Source organism: Berghia stephanieae, chromosome 4 (assembly GCF_034508935.2).
Source record: "Berghia stephanieae isolate SIO BIC M18660-M18661 chromosome 4, UCSD_Bste_1.3, whole genome shotgun sequence".
Classification (NCBI taxonomy): Eukaryota; Metazoa; Mollusca; class Gastropoda; order Nudibranchia; family Aeolidiidae; genus Berghia; species Berghia stephanieae.
The window spans coordinates 82,590,653-82,593,152 of NC_088363.1; the positions used below are offsets into that span (position 1 = coordinate 82,590,653).

The 2,500-nt window shown below is 36.1% G+C and overlaps 1 protein-coding gene across 6 annotated transcripts in view; it reads left to right on the forward strand.

The window, feature by feature from the left end:
- LOC144971382 (uncharacterized) overlaps window positions 1-2,500 on the forward strand; it is a 66,682-nt gene that overhangs the window by 49,203 nt on the left and 14,979 nt on the right. For all 6 annotated transcript variants that reach the window (XR_013645125.1, XM_078912201.1, XM_078912196.1 and 3 more), the window contains exons 7-9: window positions 1-11; window positions 1,920-2,021; window positions 2,394-2,500. The exon at window positions 1-11 is cut by the window's left edge and continues 133 nt beyond it; the exon at window positions 2,394-2,500 is cut by the window's right edge and continues 15 nt beyond it. Coding sequence is in view for 5 of the 6 variants with exons in the window: in XM_078912201.1 (XP_078768327.1) it covers window positions 1-11; window positions 1,920-2,021; window positions 2,394-2,500 (220 nt within the window). In the remaining variant the exon portion in view is untranslated. The remainder of the gene's footprint in view (window positions 12-1,919; window positions 2,022-2,393) is intronic.

Genomic DNA, 2,500 nt, shown 5'->3' on the forward strand with positions numbered 1-2,500 from the left:
TGAGGGGGAAGGTAAGATTGGTTATGCAATGTGCCATTTCGGTATCTTAGGGAAGACAAGTCGTGATATGGAACCCTCTACTCTTTTGGTTCCTAAATCCTTGGAGTGTGCATGTAACCAGTCCTTTAGAATTGATGAATGCAGAGACGGACAGGAGTGAGGTCACCGACCAGGCCTTTCTAATAAACCCCCATTGCTCGATGTCTTGACCATTCCTCCGCACATGAAGATGGAACCAAAGACCTTGGGTGTGTGTATGCAACCAGTTCTTCGGAGAACTGATAATGGATAGGTTACATAAAGGTGGCATAACAAATTTCTATAGCACTATGGATAGGCAGATTATCAGGAAGTAAGAGAACGAGGATGTATGATGTTTGTTGACGACCAGCATATATTTAGACTAGAAAATTAGATAGCATCACTCTGAAACTAGAAGATAATTTACACAATGTATGTATCCAGTCCTCCGTAAGAGTCATTTTCCACTTCTAATGAAATAGGAACCAGTTTTATTGACATCGTACTTTTCTTCCTTATTGTATTTTAACAAATTCACTGTCGTGGTGTCTTCTTTAAAGTCGCAGGTTTGGGAGATTTTGTCATGTTAATCCATCGATATTTGAAGGACGAATTTTCTGATCTGGTCAATTTTCTTTAAATCCGTGTTGTTTTTTCCCAGCACAACACGGATTTAAAGAAAATTGACCAGATCAGAAAATTCGTCCTTCAAATATCTATGGATTAACATGACAAAATCTCCCAAACCTGCGACTTTAAAGAAGACACCACAAGGTCCAAAGTTTGACAGTGTTTGCCAAGGTGAAGGCCATATAGATATAAAAATCGATACTCGATTTCTGGCCAATTATTAAATACGTGTTTTTCCAGAGTATGAGAATTAACTGGTTAAATACTCCTACATATGTTCCATCAATTTTATATGAAACCAATCAAACACACACACACACACACACACACACACACATAAATACACATACATACACACACACATTGGCAAAAATAATAACATGTGGTTGTATGTCCCTCAGCGACATTAGGCTCATTGAGTCGAAGTTTATCCATTCCGGTTACTTTAGTGTAAAAAGGACAATAGCAATTGTCTGCTATCCTTTGGATAGGGTGCTGCACCTATGGAAAACTGACAAGAATAAAAACATGTAGTATTTTTAAGAGATAATTATAATACAATCCTTCAAGCAATGATTGGTTTGATAGGTTTGTTACATCTGGCGGAAAGAATTACGGGATAAAAAAAATGATCTTTTATATTGGGCAATATTAAAGCGTTTTACAAGGGGTCTCTGGATAACAGCAACATTTAACATTTTGGACGGGACATGACGCCTGTTAGGCGATATTACAATATGTTCGGACAGAGACAACGCTATTAACAGCCAGGTCCTCATTTTACACTTGAATACGTTGAAAGAATGTGAGTAAAGAACCTTTTGCAAAGACTCAACTATGCGCGAGCGAGGCTCGAGCCCAGGACCTTCCGATTCGAAAACGAGTGTCATACCACAAGACTACATAGCCGCACATCCAAATCATTGTCTGTGTTCAAGAAATCCTTGAAAACATATCTTTTTTTTATGTCATGTCCTTTTTATATTTTTGTTGATGTCATTTATAGCGCCAAGAGCCTCATTGTTGGGGGTACCATGCGCTTTATAAGAGTCTATTATTATTATTATTATTATTATTATTATTATTATTATTATTGTTATCATTATTATTATTATTATCAATATTATTATTATTATTATTATTATTATTATTATTATTATTATTATTATTATTATTATTATTATTATTATTATTATTATTATCATTATTATATCCTTGACAATTTGTTTATATCAATAAGAAAGACACTTATTTGTATTCCTCCTTAGATACACAGATACTGGGAGAGCTTTCTGTTGGTGAGGCTGATATGAACCACGTCAGGGACTTAATGGTGGACCATGAACGTCTTCTGAAACATGCCCTGAAATGTAAGGCGAAACAGTATGTCCTCCTATTGATGGTGATGGTGATGATGATGGTGATGGCGACGACGACGGCGACGACGACGACGACGACGACGATGATGATGATGATGATGATGATGATGATGAATGATGATGTAATAATAATGATGATGAAAATGATGATGATAATAGGCATCTTGGCTGTAATTTATCTCGGTAGACCCTCACTCTACATATTATTGATGCATATCGCTTAGTTAACATTAATTAATACAATTTAATGAGAACTAATCATAAAAATTACTGGATAAAACAATAACAAAGACCTGACTGACGTTAATTTCGTTATATCTATAACATATCAACTCTTTTTTTCCTTCCAAATCTATCACTCAGTTCCCAGAGTCCAAGCCGTGGTGTACACAACAAGATCGCGGTTTGAGTTGGAGAACGAGTCGGTGGTGACCAAAGTCCTTGAGTATGTCAACATGACCAACAACAAA